Consider the following 23,159-nt stretch of genomic DNA (forward strand, 5'->3'; position numbering starts at 1 on the left):
AGGAACCACTTGCCCCAGATCACACACTGAGCCAGAAAGGGAACCCAGGAGTCCTGATGCCCAGTGATCTAAACCAGTGGTTCTCAACTTTTGCCATATAGTGACCCTCCCATGGAATCACAGAAATGTCAGACTGGAAGGGACCTTGAGAGGTCATCAAGTGCAGCCCCTGCGCTGAGGCAGAACCAAGCAAACCGAGCCCATCCCTGACAGATGTTTGTCCAGCCTGTTCTTAAACCTCCCATGGTGGGGATTCCACAACTGTAGCGTTACAAAGATTTTCCTAATATCGAACCTAAATCTCCCTTGCTGCAGATGAAGCCCATGACTTCTTGTCCTGCCTTCAGGGGACATGGAGAACAATTGATCCCCGTCCTCGTTAGAACAGCCCGTAACACATTTGAAGACTCTTATCAGGTCCCCCTCGGCCTTTTTTTGTCAAGACTAAACATGCCCAGTTTTTCTAACCTTTCCTCATAGCTCAGATTGATCATCTTTGTTGCTCTTCTCTGGACTCTCTCCACATCTTTCCCAAAGTGGGGCACCCAGAATTGAGCGCAGTGCTCCAGCTGAGGCCTCACCAGTGCCAAGTAGAACGGGACAATTTCCTCTCCTCTTTTACATATGACACTCCTGTTAATACAGCCCAGAATCATAGAATATCAGGATTGGAAGGGACCTCAGGAGGTCATCTAGTCCAACCCCCTGCTCAAAGCAGGACCAATCCCCAACTAAATCATCTCAGCCAGGGCTTTGTCAAGCCTGACCTTAAAAACCTCTAAGGAAGGAGATTCCACCACCTCCCTAGGTAACCCATTCCAGTGCTTCACCCTTTTACTGAAATAGTGTTTCCTAATATCCAACCTAAACCTCCCTCACTGCAACTTGAGACCATTACTCCTCGTTCTGTCATCTGCCACCACTGAGAACAGTCTAGATCCATCCTCTTTAGAACCCCCTCTCAGGTAGTTGAAAGCAGCTATCAAATCCCCCCTCATTCTTCTCTTCTGCAGACTAAACAATCCCAGTTCCCTCAGCCTCTCCTCATAAGTCATGTGTTCCAGTCCCCTAATCATTTTTGTTGCCCTCCGCTGGACATTGTCCAATTTTTCCACCTCCTTCTTGTAGTGTGGGGCTCAAAACTGGACACAGTACTCCAGATGAGGCCTCACCAATGTCGAATAGAGGGGAACGATCATGTCCCTCGATCTGCTGGCAATGCCCCTACTTCCCCGGCTCCTCCTTCTTCCCTTTTTTAAAGATGGGCACAACATTAGCTCTTTTCCAGTCATCCAGGACCTCCCCCGATAGCCATTAGTTTTCAAAGATAATGGCCAATGGCTCTGCAATCACATCCGCCAACTCCTTTAGCACTCTCGGATGCAGGGCATCCGGCCCCATGGACTTGTGCTTGTCCAGCTTTTCTAAATAGTCCCGAAGCATCTGGGGTGTGGGGGGGCAGGGACAGGGCTGAACTGCTGCATCTCCAGCCGCATTGGGTGTCTCCTTGGACAGTCACTTGGCCAAAGCCAGTGGTGCCGGAATCAAGCCCAGCTTGCCCGGCTCCCAGCCCCCCCAACCAGAAAGACATGTTCATACTGACTTGCTGGTAAAGTGCCAGGGCCTTTAATGAGCACAGGAGGGCAGGACCTTTCATCTCTCCTCTGGAAACCAGTCCCTCTGAGCGTCACACGGGGGCCATCCCCTACTGACTCCCCCACTGCAGCCCAGCGCCCCCTCGCACATGCTCTGTCTCCAACCAGGTACCTTCCCCCTCCCTCCCAGCTACTTACTTGGGTCAGCAATGCGGGATATTGTAGGCCCCACTGGGGCAGGGGGGCCTGGGGGTCCCGGAGGCCCTGGAAGACCCGGAAGTCCCTTCTCTCCGGGGATGCCCCTTGCACCATCCTGCCCCGGCGGACCCGGGGGGCCTAGAAAGGAAGAATAAAGGCAGGAAAGATCGTGAGGGCTGAGCGAAAGCAACTCTTGCTTTACAGCTGCAGGCGTCACCTGGGCAGGGCCGCCACGCGGGGGACCCTTCCTGCACAGCACAGCTGCCATGCTTGTGGGCTCGGCCGCCCTATAGTGCAAACCACGCCTGAGTGAAAGGCATTGTGGGTATTTCCTTAGCCTGGGCAGGAAGACGAGGCCAGATCTGCAGAGGGCTCCAGGCAGTCCTCTCCCACCAGCCAGTGCTAGCAGGGTGCTCACCGGCCATGCTCCAGTGCTGTGTGGGGCAGAACCCAAGCTGCTGTGTGCTGATGGAGCTGCCTTGGGGATTGGGTGCCACCCCCTTCTCTCAGCCCGGGCTGGAGGATGCTGCACAACGGCAGAGCCCAGAACGGTCCTCAATATCCCGGATCTGGACACGTGACTTATCCCACCCCAGGGGACCTACCTGCTGCCCTGCAGCTGGCTCAGCACAGGCTCCGGGCCGGGCAGGGGACGAGGCAGTTCTCCGAATGCTGGCTCTGCAGCCAGAGGCCCAGTGGCCCCACCTGTGCTTCACTTCGCCCTGATATATGGCCAGAGAGGCTGCAAAGCAGGGCAAGGCGAGGGGTGGAAACGGCCCTTCCCCTTCCTCCTGGTCTGCCCCTCTGTTCCCCTCCCCTCGCCCACCCCATGGCCCTCTTGCAGCCTGGTACCAAAGGCCCCTCTCCCCTTTCCAGCAGTAGCCAGCACTGGATGCTCCACAGGAAGGTGTAAAAGCCACCAGTGCCCCCCAGGTGCCTAGCTAGCACTGGCTTCCTCCTAACCCCAGCTGCTGACCGGCTGATTTCCTGGCCTGGGGAGGAAATGCTCCCTGGGCTGCATGCAGGGGTGGGAGCCAAACCCTGCTCTGCATGGGGTGCCCACCGCCCTCTCCCACTAGAGCCTGCTCTTGCTGGAGCCAGTGGGGTCAGTGCCAGGCCTTGTTGTACCCCAGGCCCGGGAGCGTTTCGGAGTAAGAGCCTGCAGGTTGTGCTGGGCTAAGTGGCTCCTGGCCTGAATACTGTCACACATGTTTAACGGGGCCCCCTTGGTGACCTTCTCTCCCTGCCCCTGGCCTTGGCTGGGAGAGGGTGGGGGAAGGCCCCCAGCACAGGAGTCTGCCTGCTCCACGGCCCCTGGCTGGGGGCATCATCCTGCCAAGGAGCTCCTGGTAGTGACACCACCCAGCGTGGCCAGGATCGAGGGCTCCCCAGGGTCCCACACTCCTCCCTGGCTAGGGGCCAGCTGGGACCCAGCACCCACAGATGGGAGGGGAGAGACCCAGCCATGTTCTCCCAGCCCCCAAACAGGTGTGAGAGCTCAGGCTGTCCTGGCAAATGGGTACGCCCAGCTTGGAGGCACCACACCGTCCCCTCGCGCCAGGGGAAAGGGAAGGCTCTGAGCAAAGGGGAGGTGTCAGGAGGAAAACGCGAGATCCTCCCTGCCAGGAACCCAGGCCTGAGCTCCCCCAGCTAGCTGGCTCAGCCCGGCCGGTTAACAAGCTCAGTTGGGCTGTGGCAGAATCACCTGCCTGGCGGCTGCCCCACTGCCTGCAGGGAGCCGACAGGTCTGTGTTTAAAAGCTCAGCAGCAGCAGGTTGCTGGCTGCTCAAGGCTTATGTCTGTGGCTGCGATCACTGCTGCCCCGCCTTACTCCTGGCTGGTTCCGCTCTGCTCCAACCCTGCGCCCTTGTCCGGTGCCTTGTTTAGCTCTGACTCCGGTTCTGTTCCTGGCTCCAGCCACTAGGCTGGGCTCTGTCTCTACCCTCTAGGTTAGACTAACTACGTCCCGATCACTCCCCTGGCACTGCCAGGGTGGGGAAACCTAGCCTGGCAGGTTTGTGATAAGTCATACGCCCCATCATGAATGAGGGGGAATCACGGTGGGGGCTTAGAACACAAACAGGTCTCCTTCCTTCCCGGGGAGGGGAGGAGGGGCTCAGCAACCCCATCCCATTCCTCTCCCACTCCCCCCACCTGCCTTGCCATGCTCGGCTGCTCCTACTTCCATGGGGAGCGGGCTGCTCAGTGCCAGGGGGGCTTCCAGCCACAGCCCCTGGAGTGGGCCCCACCAACTCCCAGGTGCAGGGCAGGGATCAGCTCTGCTGATCCCATGGCTCCCGTGCTCCCTGGAGATCCAAGTCCCACCAGGCCATTAGAAGGGCCCACTGGCACCAAGGGCTCAGCAGCCAGCCCTTGGCCCGGTGGTGGATTGCAGCTGAAGACAGGGAGCATGCAGCGAGAGGGGGCGGGAGCTGGCATTGACTTGCGCAGGCCTCCCCGAGGACGCAGGGAGGTTGAGAACAAAGGAAAGGGGATGCGAGAGGGATGCCAAGGCTGGAAGGGAGCAGGGTGCGTGCACTGCATGGGGACCTGGTGGGGCCCTTGGGGAGGATGGCTGTTAACATTTAACTCCAAATGGCCGGAAGCGACACAGCACTGGACACCTTCCAAGCCTAATAAACATTACACAGACCACTGGGACTCCGAGACATGCTGCCAAGAGCAACTGCAGCTCCCAGCATTAACTCCTTCCCCAGTCTGGCTCCTGGCTCAGCCTCGTAGGGAGGGGGCTGATCTTCCCCCCATGTCCCATCTGTGCTCGGGAGATCCCAGTCTCCATGGCAGTGCAAACCTGCCCCACTCCCAGCAGCACTAACCTGGGAGGGACCATCTCTGTGTCCATGCAGTCCTGAGCTTCCCCCAAAGATGCCCCAGGAGCAAGGGGTTCCCTGGGTGTGCATCCCCAGCCCTGACCTGAAGGCACAGCACTCCCTCAAGGAAAGATCCTTTTGCAGTGCTAAGAAGGATTAGCATGCCGTGGACTAGGCTGATGTCATTTATTTGGACTTTCCAAATCCTTTGACAGACCCCATGCCCTGAGCCTATTAAGGAACTGACAGGGAAAGAGGCAAAGCACCATCCTGGGTCTGAAAGTGGCAGAGACTGAGCAGGATTAGATGGCCTAGTTCAAACCTGGGTAAAGGTTCAACGCAGGGTGCGACGGGGGTCTATGCTAGGGCTGGAGCGGTCTGCTACGATAATCCCTAGCTCTTAGCTAGTGCTTTTCATTGAGGGTCAGTGTCCTCAGCCACATTTCACAGGCAGGGAAACTGAGGCACTGAGTGGGGAAGGGACTTGTCCAAAGACACCCAGCAGGCCAGCGGCAGAGATGGGACTTGAACCCAAATCTCCTGAGATAGCCCAGTGCACTATTCACTAGGCCACACTGACAAGCATGTTTAACGTCTTACATACAGGGACTGCCCTTGTGCCCTGTGATTGTACAGAACCGAGCACGCCGGGTCCTGCTCCACGACTAGGGTGCGGAGACGCTCCCATAATACAGATAAATAATCACCTGGGAAAGGAGTCGAGCAATGAGACAGCAGCATGTTGCAGATGCCCCAAGAGAAAGAAGACTAGAGAGGTCTGGGAGGAAATTCAGAGGGACCAAACTGCACGAGGGCATTGGGCAGCCGACGAAATTCCGTGCTGACAATCACAAAGCAATGCAGATTGGGAGGGATGATCTGAGCTACCCGCATCTCACTGAGTTCCAGATGAACTGTGGCATCTCAGGAGAAAGGCCTGGGACGTACAACAGGCCGTTCCATCAAGGCCTCTGCTCAGTACACAGCTGGGGTCCAAAAAGCAACCAAGAGGTTAGGATGCAAAAGGAATGGGATGGAGAAAAATAGGGGAACTGTTATAATGCCTTTATCAAAATCAACGTTCTGGCCGCAGCTAGGCTACTGCATACGGGCTGCCCTGCCTCCAAAAGGGACAGCAGAAATAGAGATGGGGGGTGTCAGAGACAGGCAATGTGAATGGTCAGAGAATTCTGACTGAGGCGAGCCTGAAAGGTTTGGGGTGCTGAGAGGAGACAAAGGAGAGGGGCTATGGCAGAGGGGTACAAGGAAACAAAGAGGCTACAGAAGGCCAGTGAGGTGTTCCTAGCCTCCCTCCTTTGGCACACAAGGACAAACAGGCATTCAATGGGACTGAAAGGCAGCTCGATTAAGACTGACCATGGAAATACTCATCTAGAAATGGATAATTAGCTGGCGGAACTCATTGCCACAAGATATCAAGGGTAGCACTGAGGTTCGGAGCTGAGTAGCAGTAAAAAAGGATTAGACGTGGCTCTGGATGAGAAGAATGTCCACAGTTACACTAGAGAGGGGCATGAGCCAACCTCTAACTAATGGGTCCAGGTTCTTCTCACAGGAGAGAGGTGTTCCACTGGGTCGGTTCCAGTATCTTCCTCTGAAGCAGCTGGAGAGAGAAGGGTGGACAGGGCAGATCCCCACCCTGATTCCTACATCCCAGCCCTAAAAAAAATGCCAAGAAAAGGAACATCGCCCATGGACCAGCCAGTCAACATCATCCATTGGGCAAAATCCTTGGCTGGGCTAAGCCTGACCCAGAGCCCACTGGTGTCAGTGGGATCCTGCCTGCAAAGTTCAGGGCTTTGGATCAGGACCAAAGCAAGGGTGCAGCTGGGATCGGCTCCCCCTCTCTCTCCTCCACCCCCCACGCACACAGCTCTGCGGGTAGACTGCCGGCCGAGAAGCACTGAGCTCTGGTATAGCTTGCAAATAAATGCCAGCCAATGCCAGGGGTCTGGGCTCTGCAGGGACCGGGGTGGCAGTTGTGATGCCCCTATGCCTGCCTGGTTGTCCAAAGCTGGCATCAAGGTGCAGGGATCCGTGGTGGCCCCCAGCTTCTGGAGCAGTGCCCTGTGCTGGGCTCAGTGTCCAAGACTCACCTGGCGGTCCAGCGGGACCCTTGGCTCCAGGGTTTCCTGTTGGCCCCTGGCTCCCGGGATCTCCCTTGGGACCCGACGGGCCTGGGAGACCTTGCGGCCCTGGTTTCCCTGCAACGGAAAGAGCAGAAGGAAATACCCAGTCAGGTGCCAGTGCATTGCTTGCCAGAGGCCGTGCCTCCTTGGCAGGACAGGAGGAGAGCAAGACCGACCATCCCTTCGGGCAACCCCAAGGATCCTACCCCCAATCCAAACCCCCAAGGAGGAGGGTGGCCGCATCCCTGGGCAGTGCATTGCTGTGTCGCTGCCACAGTCAGAAACCAACGGGAGTGGAGCTTGGAGGTGCTGTAAGGGGCTGGGCTGAGAGGTCCGAGTGCGGGAGCCCTCTATCCACAGCCCCGGTCTGTGGTGGGACGAGCCTCCCCCCATGCTGGCCCCTGCCAATGGGCCTCACCCCCTGCTATTTAGCGTCCACAGCCTCCGTGCTGAGACAGCTGATGGGGGGCCTGAAGCTCCCCTCACCCCGGAGCCACACCTGCCCAGGCCATGCCAGGGTGGCATTCTGAGAGGCACACCTGCCCACCAGGGAGAGACAGGGCTGGTCCCCCGAGAACTCAGTGCCCATGGGCGCCTTAAGGCAACGGCTTTCAGCTAGAACCCAGCCAGGGGCACTGGAAGCTGTGACCTGGCAGCAAAGGGCTCTGTGTCTCGTTGCCCCGAGCCATCCAGTGCCCATGCCCAACCCGTGCTGCCCACATCTCACTCAGTGAAACGTTATAGACAGGATCCGGCCAGCTCAATGCCAGGCGAGAGGCCTCACGCCCTGCGGCGCCCTACAGACTCCATATGCAGGGGCAGGGCGATCACCTGGGGAAACCCCCACCCCCAGCCCTGCCCACTGGGGCACTGCACCTCTCCTTCCTTTGGCCTGCTGGCTTGGGAACGCTCCTACCCACTACTGGCTGCACTCCAGCTCCCCCCCGACCCCTGGGCCCGCTCTGACGGCTGCACTGTGGCTGGCCTGCGCCCGTGCCCGCCTGCACTGGGGCCGAGTACTCCACTCTTGAAGGAGCTGGTGATTTAAGCAATACTTCAGCATTGGCTTCTGTGTCCTTCTAAGGGATCAGGGGAAAGGGATGAGAAGCAGAGGGGAGCCCTGTCGGGCAGGGGCAGAGCCTGCAGAGGAGACTCGCCCTCCTTCCCTTCCATTGCTTCTCGCTTCCTCCTCTGACCCCATCTCTTTCCCTCCCTACTGCCCCCCCGAGGGCATCCATGAGCCTCTCCCATTAGCCTTGCTGGTCTCTGCCCCAGGGATCTTGGGCTGGGAACTCTCTTATGCCTTAGAAAGAAAATGTCACCTACCATCCCGTCCGGGAACGGCTCCCCGCAGCATCTCTCCTGGGTTCCCTGGGAATGAAGGAGAGAATTGGGCATCAATCTGCTCCCTGGAGCCAATGGTCTCTTCTGCCTTCAGCCTGGCAGAGTCAGCTCCCCCTGCCACCCCCTTCTCTTGGTGCCAGGGGTGTTACCTGGCACTGGGAAGCAACTTTACTTCTGAGCCAGGCTGGCGAAAGGCCAGGCCAGGCCGGCCCTGCTGAGCAACACCCCCTGACTATCCAGCACAGGCAAGAGTCCAGCCACAGCCCCCCTCCTCTCTGCCCCCCACAGCCACAGGCCTCAGCTCTGCTCTGCTGGGATCCACCACCAGGGGCGCTCTACTTGGACTTCAAGCTCTTGGGGGGGGCACCTTTCAGCGTTATGTTTAGACAGCAGCTAGCCCTGGGGGTTCTGTTCAAGGACTGGAGTGCCGACCTGGGCACTGCTGCAATGCAAACCATGCAAATAGGGGTCAGAGGGAAGAACAGGGGTTTCCTTAGACCGGTGCCCTTGGGAGCAAAGGACAATCGGGTCTCTGCCTTTGTTTTCTTTCCTTTGATAATGGCGAGAACATCTCTCAGGCCGTGGGACCCCCAAGGACTTAGACTGATATGCAGCTACAAAGGGCATCGCTCTGCCCAGTGCTGAATTGCAGCCACCTCTGGGGCAGAGTGCAGCAGCTGTTCAGCCCATGGTGACCGCAGGCAATGAAGAATACCTTGTCCAGCTGAGTTTAGGGAGGCAGAATGGGACTGGCCGTGTTGGGACATGGCTGGGACTCTGGGGCTAACTCCCTCGCATTGGGGAAAGTGGTCTCGAGTCGTTAAAGACTCCAGCTGGACAGAGGCTGGGTTGTGTGGCTCATGGGAAAGACAGCGCCTCCAGCCTCATGCTAGGGAGTCACGCCTATACTGATTCCACCTACAGCGCTGTCTGTAGTGCCGGTGTAGGTGGCCCCTGGAGGTCTCCTCTCCAAGCACTTTGCTTTACAAGTAGCGGATGATTTATCCAGTTCCCACTGCAAAAGGAGACTCCATTCATATTCTCGGCCACCCGGGCATTGCCAATGTCCCCTCCTGCAGGGGGCCCTGATCCCCACCAGGGAATAAACCATCCTCTCGTCCCCACACACAGGGCTCTGCTAATCCATTTGCTGCATGCTTTGGTTTCATTTTGCCCGCGTGTCTCCCCAGCTCTCTGGTCGCCCTCCCTGTGCTCGGACTGTCCTTGGTCTTCAGGGGAGGCAGGACACGGAAAGCAGGAGCCACACCCCGAGATATGGCTGACATCCGCCCTGCTCCTTGATCCCACACAAGCTCCTCTCTCCCAGCCAGTCCGGGTCCTGCATGGCAGGAGGCAGGGAAGCCATCCGACCTGCCCCATCCCTTCAATCTCTGGGGCATGTTGGGTAGGTCCTGGTGGCTCATTTAGCTGGGATCTGCTTGTTGTTAGACTCCCAGCCAGACTGTGACAATGGCGACCAGGGGAAATTCCTCTAGTCATTCAGGTGATCTCTGAAGGTGCCTACTGGGGAAGCAGTAGCCAGGTGCCAGGAGCCCAACAGACTTGCTGCCTGGTTCTAAAGCCCAGTTGCCAGCTGATCTCGGGACAGTATTCACTGGGGCTCTAAGGGCCTGTTGCACGCAGTATCCCTGTGGGGTTGTGGGCTCTCTCCCTCTGCCATTTCACCTGCACGCCTGGGGCGAGATGGAGCAGCAGGCCTAAGCACCTCTGCTCTTGCCTAGGACCGACCACACCCAGTCACCTAGGACTGGTCTAACTCAGGGCACGGCAGCTGGCCACGCCCTCCCGAGCCAGGTGATGGGTCCTGTCCTGGCCCTCACCACGGCCCTTCTGCTCAGCGCTGCAATGGCAAGGCAGCCTGCACCCGCATGGGGTGATGGAGCGATTCCCAGACCAGCTCCAGCCAAGGGCCCATTAACAGCACAGCCCCTCCCAGAGGCCCAGCGGAGCCAATGGGAGCCTTTCCACTGACTGTCTGGAAGCTGGAGTGGGCACTACCAGGGAAGCCCCTTCTCCCCCCCATTAACACAGCAGCCCAAGAGCGCGTCCTAGTCTGGCTACCATTCAGTTCCCTTGGGGGAAGGGTGGGGCGCTGGAGAAGGGAATCGTGCCACACAGCTATACATTTATCACCCCACCCTCCTGCTGCTGCTCTGCCCCTAAAGCACAAACACATGGCCTGTCAGAGCAGGGGAGGCCTGATAAATCTTCCCGCTGCACGGAGCTGGAGCCAAAGCCAGATCAGCCTGGTCCTCAGCTGCACTCAATTAAACTCCCATGGCCTGGTGCAGTCCCTGCCCAGTGGGGGATGGGACGTGGCAGAGGCTCCACTCTGAGCCCCTTCCTTTGGTCTGGGCTGCAGTGGGACAGCAAGCCCTACCCTTGTCCTCTAAAGACCCATGTCCCTACACAAGTGAGGGGGGAGGCTCTGGGACACACAGACAGACTGCTGGAGACAGCCCCGCACATTGGGAGTGGATTTCATCCTCTCTTGTTGCTATGTTTTCCTCCATGTTCATATGACAGACTGCAGGCACCCGGGGCAAGGACTGTCATAGAATCATAGAATATGGGATTGTTTAGTCTGTGGAAGAGAAGAATGAGGGGGGATTTGATAGCTGCTTTCAACTACCTGAAAGAGGGTTCCAGAGAGGATGGATCTAGACTGTTCTCAGTGGTAGCAGAGGACAGGACAAGGAGTAATGGTCTCAAGTTGCAGTGGGGGAGGTTTAGGTTGGATATTAGGAAAAACTTTTTCACTAGGAGGGTGGTGAAGCACTGGCATGGGTTACCTAGGGAGGTGGTGGAATCTCCTTCCTTAGAGGTTTTTAAGGTCAGGCTTGACAAAGCCCTGGCTGGGATGATTTAGTTGGGGATTGGTCCTGCTTTGAGCAGGGGGTTGGACTAGATGACCTCCTGAGGTCCCTTCCAACCCTGATATTCTATGATTCTATGATTCTAATATCTAGGGTGGAACACAGCAGCTGTTTAATAGCGCACTGCAATGGCCAAGAAGAATCCCATATGCAACTGAAACCCGAAGGGAGTGTTTGGGAGGTGGACTGTGTTGACCCAAGCTGGGACTGGGGCAGAGGGGTGACAACTCCTGATGACGGGGATTCACAGCTGAAGAGTCTGGAGGCTCGGGAGAGATTTTAAGCCTCAGGAAAGTTACAAGTGAAAGGACAACAGGGCGGAGGTGGAGGAACCCAGGGAAAGGTGTGCTAGTGGGGATATCAGCCTGGCTGGATTCACCCATCACTGGGCCCTAGGCAAACACACTTCTCCCAGCCTTGTGGGACAGGAGCTGCCACTGTGGCGTGAGTGCAAGATGGGCGCACTCTCCAACCCCCCTCACCCTCCAGTCTCCCCTCTGCACCAGGCCAAGATTAGAGTGGCAGCTGCCATGGTGGAGGGTAAAGCTTCCCCCTTGGCGCAGCGAGGAGGAAAAGCAGAGGAGGAGGATGCTGGCCTAGGATTTTGAGCCCTGTGTGTTAATGTGGCCCTGGACATCAGGCTGAGATTTGGGGCAATGGAGACCCTCTGGCATCCCACTGGAGCCAGGGCACAGAACTCCCTGCAGTGTCAAGGGCCCATTCTGCTATCCTCAGGCAGACCAAACTAGGGGCTTTGCTTGAGTTCATTGGGCAGGACTGGGCTGTGAACTGATGGAAAGGCCCAGCTCCCATGCTCAGACCCAATGGAGTCCTGCTTGTTCCATCTCCAGGGCTAGGCATGGAGGGGACCTGGGGCATGTGGATTTCTGCAGGGGCAGGAAGGATCTTGGTCTAGGCAGGAAACACACATCTGGCTCTCAGGATGGCTTCCTGCCTGCAGCCTCCAACTGCCTCAGCTCCTCCCCAGCAGCCCCCGGCTCTCACTTACCTTTCACACCTTCATCCCCAGGGTTCCCGTGAGTGGACGGAGACCCCCAGAGCTGGTAGGAATCTGAGGGGGCAGCCCCGTTGGTTACGAGGTGTCTGTTGGGTACTAGGGAGGTTGCAGGCTCAGCTGCAGACAGCAATGCCACCTACGAGCAAGAGAGAGTTCCCAGCAGTGAGCCCGGATAGACTGCGCTAGACAGACTTGGGGCCCATCTCCTCTCCCCACGATGGTTCTGCATTGACAGCTGTCACCCGCAGCCACTCAGCATGCCCTTCCGAGGTTGGTGAGCCTGCTGCAGCGTTGGCTCTCAGCAGAACCTTTCAGCAGAGGCTCATGGTTTATGATCCAGAGGTCACAGGTTCAATCTCCCCTGATGTCCCACCCAAGGGACTGGTGTTGTACTTCTATGGAGGAAGCTTTGCATTGCCTGGACATTCAGAGCTTTGGGGTTGAGGGGAGGAACTTGCAGCTTTGCTAAATGCATGGAGGGGGGCTCGAGGGCCTTGGTGTTCTGACTTGGTAGCCTTTGTCTCTGCACAAACTTGCATCAGCTGAATTAAACTCGTTTAGTTAGCCCTTGTGTGGACACCCCTATTTCAGTTTAACAGCAGCTTATGTTGATTTAGCTTAAACCACTTCCTAAGGCCTTGTCTACACTGGAGATGTGAACCGGTAAAAGTTCTGTTGGCATAGAGCCACCGACCATTCAGCAGGATGTGCTCACACTCGGCAGCTAGGGGTGGTGCATCACACTGATCTGGCAAAAGAACGTTGCATTGTGGGTAGGCATCCTGCATCCTCCAAGCCACCTTCAGGCACACTGCCTTGTAGAAAACTGTTGCTGTGTATTGTGAGATACCCAGGTACCTCTCAGGGAACTGAGGGCATTAGGGGGTCAAAGCCCACCGTTCCCTCTGTTCTATCCCATGACTACAGCCCTACCATAGTCAAGATCCATTTTGGTCAATTTCACGGTCATCAGATTTTTAAAACAGTAAATTTTATGATTTAAAATAAAATAGTAAATTTCACGATTTCAGTTATTTGAATCTGAAATTTCATGGTGTTGTAATTGCAGGGCTCCGGACCCAAAAAGGAGTTGGGGGGGTCACGAGGTTATTGTAAGGGGGTGTGTGCGGTACTGCTACCTTACCGCTGCAGGCGGCAGCGCTGTCTTCAGAGCTGGGGAGCCGGGGAGTGGCGGCTGCTGGCCGGGAGCCCCTCTCTGAGGGCAGAGCCCACCGCCAGCAGCAGGGCAGAAGTCAGCGTGGCCTGGTCTGGGATTGCCACCCTTCCTTCTGCGCTGCTGCCTGCAGAGCTGGGCCCTCGGTCAGCAGCCACCGCTCTCCGGCCGCCCAGCCCTGCAGGCAGTACAGAAGTAAGGGTGGCGATACTGCATCCCCCATAAAATAACCTTGTGACCCCCCCTGCAACTCCCTTTTGGGTCAGGACCCCCAGTTTGAGAAATGCTGGTCTCGCTGTGAAATCAGCGTAGCTTAGGGTAAAAGCCCACGAAAGCCCAGATTTCACGGTGAACGACGCGTTTTTCATGGCCGTGAATTTGGTAGGGTCCTACCCATAACTGACTGCTCTGGTCCCGTTTATGAGCTGGCCCTTGCACCTGTGGACAGGGTCCGGGGGGACCCAGCATCCTTCTCCGTTTTAAGGACAGGGCACGTGGCCCTGGTGCGTCTGCAAAGCCGCAGGGCTCAGACACACCTAGCTGGACGCTTGGGCTGTGCTGCTGCAGCTGTTCCTGGAACAACTGCACTTGGGACGCGGGGTTAACCCAGGTCAGAGCGTCCACACAGCCTCCTGCACCTTAAATTGGTGCTACTCTGCATGGAGAAAAGCCCCTGGTGTGCAAAGGGTCGTATGGAAAACCTGGGCTGGGGTCTTGGGAACAATCTCTATTTCCTTGTGCCAAAGTCCTGGTCAGAGCCATGGGGACTCTTTCTAGGATATAGTGACTGGGGCCTTTAGGTGGCATGTGCCCAACTGCCATGGCCTGGCGCACCTGCTAAGATCAAGCACTAATCTCTGGGATGGGCTACAGGGGCAGACCCCCTCTTGCCTGTGAGTCCCTGGGGCTCTCTATTTCTGATGCCAGGTCTAAAGCAGAGCAAAGGTTAAAGCACACAGAGGGTTAACCTGGGAGCCCAACCCCCAATACACTGGCCTCCCTATGACATTGAGCCCTGAGGGGTGATGCGATCACAACAGAACCTCACCCGCACATTCCCCAGGGCTCCAGGCCAACTGGTCTTAGTGACACTTCTCCTGTAGCCCTCAGACAGTCCATCCCACGGAGTGTCATCTCCTAGGGAACACACCCTGTGGCCTGGTGTCACCCCACCTGGAGACCATTCATACCACACAGGGATAGAAACCAGGCACCAGATCCACCCCTCCTCCCCTCCACTGCCGGGCCAGTCCCCCACAGTCTGGTCTGAAGGGCCTGTTAGTTGTGTGTGTCTCAGGTGCGGGGGCTTCACAGCATTGGCACAGGTAACTCCCCACATTTGCCTGAGTGGCAGAGCTGTGAACAGAACCCAGGAGTCCAGTGTCCCATGGTTTCATAACCCCAAGACCATCTGTCCTCCCCTAAATGCTTACAGCAAACTGAAACATCAACTGTTAAAATCCCACCTGTTTCATAAAGCACTCAGCCTCTGAACAGCCATGCCACACCCTGGCTATGCTCTATCTTGTCCTACGCAACTTCTGCGAGTGCCTTAGAATTGCAATTCCTGTGGGACGGAGATGGATTATCTGTTGGGGGCTGACCTCCTGCTACACACGGTGCACGTCTGTGGAGAAAGGCTGGGTGGTCTAGTGACCCTAAGTCCAGGACTCAGGCAACCCAGGTACAATTCCCCGCTCTGCCACAGACTTCCTGTGTGACCTTGGGCAAGTCACTGAGCTTTTCTGTAAAAATGGGGATAATAGCGCTGCCCTTCCTCCTCGGGGGTCATGAGGATAAATACACTGACGCTTCTGGGGTGCTCTCTGTAATGGGAGTTGTGTCAGTACTACAGAGAGACAGCTGTCTGCTCCTGGGGTTGGCACAGCTTGCTGAAAACAAAACAAATGCAATTTTGTCCCAACCTTTTGAAATGTTGAAGTTCTTTTCATTTCAAAGGGTAAAACAGGAATTGCAGGATGAAGGAAGGTGTCCCAGGAATTGCATTTCTGGGCAGAAAAAGAAAGAAGAACCTCTCCAGTAGGAATAAGACAAAAAGAAAAGAAGGGGAAAATGAAGAATAATAAACAAAAATACTTAAAAAAATGATAGCACAAAATGTTGATGAAAAAAGAAAGGCAACTGTTTAAAATGAACAAGCTGGCAGCCCCGCTCCAAGTGTGACACAGAATATCGGGGGCTGGACTAGCCGACCTCTTTCTACATTTCCATGAGATTTCACTGGGATCCAGGGGTAAACGTCAGACTCAACATTGAACCCAACCTCCATGAGATGCAAAGTTCTGAGGTGAGACGGTCAGGCTGGCTCCCCTACCACACCCTGTGCTCCCTGATCCTGTGCCAGCGTCCCGCCTCCAGCCCCCTGCCACACAGACACTGACCTTGGCTTCCAGGCTGCTGAGACGCGCCGTCAGTTCCACCACTTTGCTGCAATTCAAACACCCTGGGAAATCAACCAAAAGAAGAGAGAGTAAAGGGACTGGGGAGAAATCTGAGGCAGGATGGAGGGGCGGCGAGAGGGAGTGGGGAGGAAATTAAGAGGAGGGGAAGAGTGCGGGGCAGGGAGTATGGACGTGGGCTCATAACATTCTGCGCCAAAGGTTCCCTGGGCAGCCCAGGTGTAGGCTGCATGCCAGGGGCTGGCGTAACCCACTGGCACGTGTGTGCGAGCTCCACTCTGTGCCCAGCCTGCAGCGGCCAGGAGTCTGCTACAGCCCCACTCAATGCTTTTCGCTCTGGAGGTCTCAGCTCAGTCCTGGACGAGTCAGCCAAGCTGGTGGGACCCATTATTCCCCGGCTCCAGGACAGCGAAGCACCAAACAAGTCAGGCCTTGTCACTCTTTGTCATCCACATTCTGCTCCCCCAGGGGTCCTAACCCTGATCCCAGGAGACCCCACCTGCTGGGGGGAGACCAGAACTCACTTCCAGGCAGGACTCATTCCCTGGGGCTCACCCTGAAGAGTAAGAACCCTGCTGTGGTGTAAGGCAGGTGCAAGCACAGCACTCCCGCAGCAGAGACGATGCCTACCCTGGGGGCCTGCCCCAGTTCCAGCCATTGGGGCACACAGCTCAGCCTTGAGCTGCACCTGCACGGCTACCCCAGTCATAGGTGCCGACTCCATGGGTGCTCCGGGGCTGGAGCACCCACGGGGAAAAATTAGTGGGTGCTCTGCATCCACTGGCAGCCAAGCTCCCCTCACCCCCCGACCCACCTTCTCCTCCTCCTCCTCCCCCACCCCCACAACCGTGCCGCATCCCCACTCCTCCACCTACCTCCCAGCACTTCCCCCCGGCCGCTGCCAAACAGCTGTTCCGCGGGTTGCTGGGAGGGAGGGGGAGGAGCGGGAACATGGTGCACTCGGGGAGGAGGCAGGGAAGAGGCAGGGCTGGGGTGGGGATTTGGGGAAGGGGTTGGAATGGGGGCAGGGCAGGGGCGGGGCCACATGGAAGGGGTGGAGTGGGGCAGGGCCAGAGACAGAGGTGGGGTCGAGCACCCAAGGGAAAGTGGGGAAGTTGCCATGCGTTGCCTATGACCCCAGTGGCTGTCATTGGCTAAATGGCCAGCGTGGGCAAGGCCTCGGGCTCTTGGTCTTCGGGACTTGAGCCCAGGCTAGAAGGATTTACAAGGGTCACACAGCAGGGCCTTGGGAATGTCCTTTACCCGATTTCACGGACATGGCGAGTGATAGAGATGTTATGATCTAAAGCTGGCTCTGGACCAGGGCTGGGCAAATAACAACCGATCCCTGGGCCTTCCCAGCCAGACCTGAAACAGGCCTTTCTTCAAGCCTCGACATGATCAGATCATTTTCTAGGCATGCCCCTTTATTTCCCCTGGATGCCATCAGGATCGGAAAGTGCTCAGGTACCGTGAGGAAGGCTGTTGGCACAGGATTTCCAATCCAAGCAAATGCAGGAAGTACTGGAAATATACCAGAGACTGAGATGACAGGCACCTTATAAATATGATAGCTAGAGAGTATGACAATAGACTGACCAATCGATTTATGTGGGATCTCACCCGTACTTGCTCACACTCATGTGAATCCTTAATTCCACAATTTGCCAAATCCGGGAGACTTGGAAACTATCTGCGCTCGTGGGTGCTTAACTGACGCTCCTGACTGACCCTCTGCTGCTACCGACCAGCTGAGGTCTGAGAAGCAGCAGAAATAACCTGTCACTCTTGATGGGGGGGCAATTTTAGGGTTGGGGGGCATGTGACCACCCCACACACTGCCTCTGGCGCCTTTCCCACTCCCCCTGTGCCTCCCGCACCTGCTCCAAGCCAGCACGTCCTTGCCCACCCCCCTCACAGCTCCTTCCCCACCTGGTCTCCCATTGCCTGACCACTGGAGCGGGCTCGGGCCACCTGCTGCTGAGCAGGTACCTGTCGCTGTGGGTGAGGGAGGGCCAGGACTCAGAGGGCTTCCCTCGTGCTGCCATGCCTGGCTCTCTTCCCTGCTCTGGGCACCCCCTAGCGGGCTCAGCGGGCATGCCAGGTGCCTTTCCCAGGCATGTCCGACCCTGGCGAAATCGGGGGGGGGACGCCCCCCGACCTGAAGGCGTTTGCACTGTGGAGCAGACAGCCATCGTGGGGATGGCAGCAGGGCAGATGCATTGGGAAGACAAGGACTAGCACCCATTAACAAAGCCAGGCTTCCCTCCCAAGGCACAGCAGGAGGAGGGCCAGAGATCTGCCTCGTCCTCACCTCGCCTTACGCTCTACCTCGAGCTCTCAGCCGGCGATACCATCTCCTGGCACACCAGAAGCTGTCAAACACTGACCATTTCGTTGCAAGTCTTCTGGGAAGTCCATCACATTTTGGGAGAGACACAAGCGAGATCCTCATACCCCACCCCCCTTTTTCCTGCCACCTTTTTCCTGCCACGTAGGAGCATTAGCTGTGACATTCTGGCCAGATTCCACAGTGGACAATTACACTCTGCATCCCTGAAAGCCCCTTGGAAGTTGCCAGTTGCATACAATACTCTTTTGCACGTCCTGCCCTGAACTATTGTGAGTGCTGTAGCCCAGAGGCAGCTGCATTTTAGCAGGAGGTGAAATGGCATTTTATCTATTCTGATCAAATCTAATCAGCCAGGTCCCTGAAATCAATCTGGCCTGTCTCCTCAACTAGTTTTGCTCCTGGTTCTGTAGCAATTTGACCTGAAGAAAGCTCAGACACCCCTTAGCTTCACCAACAATGTATGTCAAGGTGGGAGAGCCTCTTCTGAGCGTGAAAGAGGCATAAAGAGAGGAGCTCTCAGCCCCCTCTCCCTGGGGAAATACTCATTCTCATTGTCCAGGGTCAAAGGGCACCAGGAAGTTTGCAGCCTTAATTGCTCCTAGTCCCAACACAGAGCCTGCCCTCCCCACTGTCAAGAGTCCAAGCCGTCTCCATGGCTACTTGGGGCCTGGCTCTGACTTTTAAAGGGGCAGCATCTCTTCTTTTTTTTTTTTGCATCTGCCATTTCAAGATCTCTTCCCCGCTTGTTCACCGGGAGACGGTCTGAGTCCTAGGAATGTCCTTGTCTGCAATTTCTCCTCAGCCTGCGTCTCCAAGGCGCAAGATGCTCTTCCCAGCTAAGAGTAGATAAGGGCTCTGCGCAGACCACGGACACTGCCCCTCGAGTCAGCTGGAGAGGTCCCCAAGGCCATAGCCACCTAGAGTCCCAGACATTAACGACCCAACCAGTCCATCCAGGGCAGAATTGGCCCCTCCAGGTTTCATGTCCCATTTCTGGGGCTTGCTCACCTTGCCCTGGAGGAATCTCCTTCTCCAGAGTGTGTGTGTGTGTGTGTGTCGGGGGGCAGATTCTCCTCTGCCTGGCATCGTGTGTGGTCGCTCAGTGCAAAGTGGATTTACAGTGCTCCTGTTCTGATGTGGTGTGAGTGGACCACTGATGCAAATGGCTGCACTAGGGGCTGAGTAACCAGGATCAGGCCCTTTAGTCTGCAGCCTGCTGAGTCTTGGGGCTGGGGGATCTTGCAGCGAGAAGCAAACATGGGGGGCAGATGGAATGGGATGGGGGAGTACAGCTCTCTTGCTCTTCCTCCTTTTCCTCCCCTCTTTGTAAAACAGACACAAGGAAGGACTTCTGCACACAACGCACAGTCAACCTGTGGAACTCGCTGCTGGGGGATGTTATGAAGGCCAAAACTGTAACTGGGTTCAATGAATAATTCAATAAGTTCACGTAGGATAGGTCCATCACTGGCTTTTAGCCCAGATGGTCAGGGATGCAACCCCATGCTCTGGGTGTCCCTAAGCCTCTGACTGCCAGAAGCTCGGACAGGATGACAGGGGATGGACCACTAGATAATTGCTCTGTTCTATTCATTCCCTCTGAAGCACCTGGCATTGGCCACTGTCAGAGGACAGGATACTGGGTTGGATGGACCATTGGTTGGATATGGTCCTTCTTATGTTCTTATGTCATTTGGTGGCATGAGTGGAACAAGCTGGTGGGTCCCAGAGGCTGACCTATCATGGTCCCAGAAACCACCACCCCAGCGGGCCCTCTCCATTGGAGGCCAAGGACATGGAGAGAGAATGAGCACCCTGTATTACCCTGGGAATAATGGCAGGTAGCTGAACCTAAACGTCCAAGGGGTTTCACGGAGGACCCAGGGGCTGAGTTCCGAGGATCCCCTCCAACGTCCCCTCCTCACATTCCAGGGGGTCTCCATGAAGACCAGTTGCTAACATTGAATTGGACTGGAAGGATGTGGTTGGTCATTGATCACCTGGCGGCATGGGCGGTGGGTATAACAGGTATAAACCTAAGCCAAGCCCTGGCCTCGCCCATGCTGGTGCCAAAGCTGGCGGGAGCTCAGCTCCATCGCTGGCTAGAGGCCAGCGGGCTGGCGCTGGGGCGGCCCGGCACTAGGGGCCAGTGCTTGGGCTGGTGCTGAGGCTGGCCAGTGGCCTGGCACTGAGGGCCGGCGCTGCGGTGGCCCTGCGGCCCAGTGCTGGTGCTGTCTCCCGCTGTCCTTCCTTGGTGTGACCCAGGGCTGAAAGCAGGGAGAGGGCCCCCCGGTGTCACCCAGGGCACTGGGGAATGCGGGGAAAGTGGTTTGGCTGGGGCTCCTCTGGCCGGGGTGTGTGTGCGTGTTAAGGGCTCTGATGGATGGGTGAGTGCTCAGGTATGGGCGGGGCCTTGGGCGCAAGGGGCGGGGCCGTGTGGCTAGCACACGCACTGCCCATGCCTGGCGGAATGTACCCTTTGTGAGAGCTGAGTCCCCCCCACTCTGGACACGCCCCCGCCAGCCCGCCCTCGCCGCTCCCCTGGGGTGTGTGCTCAGAAAGCACAAGGCTGGAGAAAGTCCCGTGGATGCCAGACAGAAGCTAGAACAAAAGGAGAACATGTGGGAAGCAAGGTACCTCCGCCCCCAACCCTCAACAGCTGGACTCAGCAAGCCATGCCAGGCAGCGGAGTCTGGAGAGAAGACAAGGCCAAGTTTAAAAAGCCATGTAAACCCCAGAGATGATGAGGGGGAAGGACGCTTGGCACTGCTGTCCTGTCCACAGACACTTCTCCCTCCTGCACTCCCATGTCCACCTCCCTCCCGAAAGCAGGCCCGGCCGTGCCAGGTAGATGGAATTCCTGCCCATGACATGCTTGGAAGGCAGGAATGCAGACGCCTGATGCTCCTCGGCCAAAGGACCATGTTGGCAGCTGGATTGGGAAGGAGGCATTGCACGTGGGGTTGGTTCCTGTTTTGTTGCATAGGGAGGGTTGTGGGAAGAGAGTCAAACGGTTACATGCAGCAGTGCTATCTCCCAGCCCGGCCGTGGGACATGGGAAATGGGGGGGCCGGAGTCTTCTTTGGGGCAGAGCAAAGGGCTCTTTGAACACCCATCTAGCAGCTCCTCTACACTGCCAGAGTGGTGCAAAGGGGCCTGGGTATCCATCCTCGGCATGCGGAGTTAGCACACAGCCAATAGCAAATCATCCATGCTCACACACAGGGCTGTTCCCACGCAATGGGGGTTAGCATCTGACACTGCAGAACCAATCCTATTAGCTCCTTGGTCTGGGACAGACACAGCAAGCCCCACCCCTCCGCTGAAGACAGTCCCGGGAAAAGCCCAACTCTCATACCTTATGCCCTGCTGAGATTGCAAACATGCCCTGAGCCGAGGGACAAAGGAGCAAACCAGCAGGAAATAACCTGCCCCCACTGCACTTGGTGGTAAAACTCCTATAGACTTCAGGGCGGCCAGGGTTTCACCACTGGCTCGAACCTCAGCCCAGGAGCAAGAGCTGGGCAGACAAGCTGTTCCCCTCTGTGTGTCGACTTGCTCTGAATAGTCTGTGTACTCCACCTTTAATAGGGGAGATGGTCCCCTCCACCCCCAACCTGCAGCAGGGACAGGCAGCCATTTTGTGTTCAGCTCAGTGCAGACTGTTACAGAGACAATATATAAATATGTCTTTGGCCGAAACCATCCGATTGCTCTGGGGAATGGAAAAAAACAGCAGTTCCTTTCTTTCTGCCACCAGGCATGCCCCTCTGTCTACTTCACATTGTATTCTGCCACCCATCATATAGTAGCTGAGCACCCTTCACATAAACTCAAAACAAAAGAAAAATCCCTAGCAGCCTCTCCTCCTTATTAGGGTCAGCACCTGACAAGGGGGTGTGCCACACGAGTGTATTTCCGCCTGTGTGTCACTCACGAGCTCTTTGCGGCGAGCGTCCGCTGGAGCCGTCAGTCTTGGCCAGGACACCTGTGTCCCCTGGTGTTCACTTACTGGGTGAGGGTCATTCCTAGCATCAGGTCTTCGGCCCACATTGGCGTTTTATAACTGGCTTTCAACAAATGTTCCACAATATTTGCTCTTTCAGCAAACGCTGCTGCTGGAAAATGACCCCTCCCCTTACACTCCTAAACCCCACAAACTGGAAAAAACAAAAATAATAAATAAATCCAAGCCAAAATCCCAACCCCGCCCGCACCCCCAAGTGCCGCCCCCGCAGCTCCCATTGGCCAGTTCCTAGCCAATGGGAGCTGGGGGGGACAGTGCTGGGGGCGGGGGCAGTGTGCGGAGCCACCTCCCCCCTCCTGGGGCTGCAGAGACGTGCCAGCAGCCAGCCGCTTCCGGGAGCGGCGTGGGACCACGGCATGCAGGCAGCCTGCCTGAGCCCTGCTGCGACGGGGCCCGCCTTAGCCCGGGGCCCTGGGCTGCAGCCCCGAAAGCCCCTGTGTTAATTCGGCCCTGCTAGTGCCTGGCTTCCCTCATTCGCTCTCTCTTTCCCTATCTGTCTATCGTTCTCTTTTCCCACTGCCACTCTCTGCCCCCTACCTGCCCCTGAAATAGGTCAGAGCAGGGGCAAGGGCAGTACAGGTTTGAGGGGAGGAGAGATGCAGAGTTTCTAGCATGGCACAATCTCCAGCCAAAGAAAGGTGACACCTTCCCTCCAGACCCACCTGAGTAGGTTGCTGGTCGGAGGGGGAGCCTGCGCAGTGGGGCTGGACGTCCGGCTTCCTGAGGGGCGACGTAGCTGATGGTCTCTGCAAAGGAAACGGATGGCATTTGTCACTCAGTGGACTGGCTCATGGGATCTGTGGTTTCCCTGCTGCCCCCTGGCTGGAACCCCGACCCCCAGGGAGACTGTCCAGTGGAAACTGACCCCTAGTTCCTGTCTTGGGGGCTCTCTGGGGCCTCTCAGCTCTGGTATTGCCCCTGTGAAGGAAGCTGAGCTCAGTGGGGCAGAAGCTTATCCCCACTCCTCTCCTGCTGCTCCCAGGGGGTACAAGGCCCTTCCAGGGGCCGGCTCCTGAGAGAGTCAGTAACATTCAATAGCGTTAAGGGAGACAAACCGGAGGAGATCAGACACACCCACCCAGGGCCAACCTAGGATCAGACACACCCACCCAGGGCCAACCGTCTTCTGCAGCACTGCAAAGGACTGAGGGC

The 23,159-nt window shown here is 56.9% G+C and overlaps 1 protein-coding gene across 7 annotated transcripts in view; it reads right to left on the reverse strand.

The window, feature by feature from the left end:
- Nucleotides 1–23,159, reverse strand: part of EMID1 (EMI domain containing 1) — an 87,473-nt gene that overhangs the window by 15,282 nt on the left and 49,032 nt on the right. For all 7 annotated transcript variants that reach the window (XR_006286077.1, XM_037879082.2, XM_037879083.2 and 4 more), the window contains exons 5-10: nt 22,670–22,753; nt 15,610–15,671; nt 12,025–12,169; nt 8,101–8,145; nt 6,742–6,849; nt 1,794–1,931 (exon numbers count right to left, since the gene is read on the reverse strand). Coding sequence is in view for 6 of the 7 variants with exons in the window: in XM_037879082.2 (XP_037735010.1) it covers nt 1,794–1,931; nt 6,742–6,849; nt 8,101–8,145; nt 12,025–12,169; nt 15,610–15,671; nt 22,670–22,753 (582 nt within the window). In the remaining variant the exon portion in view is untranslated. The remainder of the gene's footprint in view (nt 1–1,793; nt 1,932–6,741; nt 6,850–8,100; nt 8,146–12,024; nt 12,170–15,609; nt 15,672–22,669; nt 22,754–23,159) is intronic.

The sequence above is a fragment of the Chelonia mydas genome, chromosome 15 (genome assembly GCF_015237465.2).
Source record: "Chelonia mydas isolate rCheMyd1 chromosome 15, rCheMyd1.pri.v2, whole genome shotgun sequence".
In the NCBI taxonomy this organism is placed as follows: Eukaryota; Metazoa; Chordata; order Testudines; family Cheloniidae; genus Chelonia; species Chelonia mydas.